Source organism: Myotis davidii, unplaced genomic scaffold (genome assembly GCF_000327345.1).
Source record: "Myotis davidii unplaced genomic scaffold, ASM32734v1 scaffold97, whole genome shotgun sequence".
In the NCBI taxonomy this organism is placed as follows: Eukaryota; Metazoa; Chordata; class Mammalia; order Chiroptera; family Vespertilionidae; genus Myotis; species Myotis davidii.
Window position 1 is genome coordinate 4,847,395 of NW_006289392.1, and position 1,608 is coordinate 4,849,002.

General features: G+C 57.2%; 1 protein-coding gene across 1 annotated transcript in view; it reads left to right on the plus strand.

Moving 5' to 3' along the window:
- The first annotated feature begins 1,070 nt into the window (after positions 1 to 1,070).
- Positions 1,071 to 1,608, plus strand: part of IL10RA (interleukin 10 receptor subunit alpha) — a 16,072-nt gene continuing 15,534 nt past the window's right edge. The window contains 1 exon segment of the mRNA XM_015562467.1: positions 1,071 to 1,124. Coding sequence (XP_015417953.1) covers positions 1,071 to 1,124 — 54 coding nt within the window.

The following is a 1,608-nucleotide window of genomic DNA, read 5'->3' on the forward strand; positions in this document are numbered from 1 at the left end:
TTTTGTCCGCGATGTCAACTGAGCATCTGCTGCGCGGACCACAGCCCGGGGAGTGAGAGAGACAGTCTCCCCCAGTGTGAGTGCGGGCTGGCCCTCGCACTAAGAACCAGTGAGAACCAGTGCTCTCGGTGCAGGGGTGGCCCACAGGAGGCCGCGAGCCAGACACGGGCTGGAGCAGCAGGCGGGCCTGGCTTCTTCCTCTTCGTGGAGGACCAGCCACGGCGAGGCCCTGGATCGGGCCCCGCCAGTGCTGTCTAGGCTGAGACCCACCGAAGGAGATGAGCAGCAACCAGCCCTGGGGGCCGCGGGAGCCAGACCATAGCTGTGGGCGGTGCTAGGAATGCCCTTTGGAGGAGACGGATATTCCTGCTATGAATCATCTCCAGGGAAAATTAACAGTCAGTGGCCGTTTCTCAGGGAAAGGAGGGCCCTTCCTGGGGTACAAGCAAGGTGTCCAGAGGCCGGGAGAGGCCCGAGGCGGGAAGTGAGCAGGGCTCTCCCGCCACGAGGCCAGGAACTGGGGAGGTGTTCAGAGGGCACTGCACTGGCCAGCGCTCTGCGGGCTCCTTCCTGACATAGCTGTGAGCTGCCTCTTTGTACTTTGCTATGCGCAAGCCTCCGGCCGCACTTAGAAGCCTTTTGTGGGCTCTGTGTCCACTGTGGAAGCAGCAGCCAGCCCGCCAGAGACTGGGCGGTGAGTCTGAGGTTGCCCAGCCAGCCCTTAACCCCCAAGGCTTCCCGGGCAGCCCCGCCGACCTGGGGACGCAGCCCCGCCAGCAGATGGACTGCTGCATCTGTGGAGTGGGGCTCAGACTGCTGCTCGGTTTAGAATGAAAGTGCTGGGGTCCAGCCCCAGCAGGTCCAGGGGTTCCCATTCTAAACACTTCCATGCCTTGTAGTTCTTTTGCTTTCTCTTCTTTTTCTCTCTACTACCCTCCATCTTCCATATCAGCCCACCCAGAGGGCACAGTTGACTCCTCCCCGGACACCGACACCACCATCAAGCACGGCCCTGATGGCCCCATGATCCAGCCCTTCAACGCGTTGACGTTTCAGGAAGCCCATCGCCAATGACGCCGCCCGCTAGCCAGATCAACAAGGACAACCAAACCCCCGACTTGACAGCTGGAATCCCTTGACTGAAGAGGCCGGCAACCTTCTACAGGAACGAGGCTCCTTGTGCACTCCATCCACTATGTTTATAGCTATGCTCGCTGTCATTGCTTGTCAGTCTTCTTCCGAGTCTTAAACAACCCAATCCGAGAGGTGGCCACTGATTTACACGCGCAATCATTTAAAAAATAAAAAAGGGGAATTTTCCGGAAGCCGGTCCATCCTTGCTGCTTGACACAGTTGCTGCAGGGAAGAAACATCTGCACAGCGTATGTTTCAAGGGACCTGGCATACTGTTCTTAATATGTTTGCTCCCCTTCTTAGCGCTATGTGTTCTACCCAGGGCCACCTCCCCGAGAAAGGTTGTTTCACCAGGTGGGGATGTTTCCCTGAAGTTGGGGATTGATGGGACTGGGGATGTGAATGAATCAGTAAAACCCCCTAGTGTTACAGAAATACCATGTACTACTTATGAAGAACTTTGATTAAGACTGT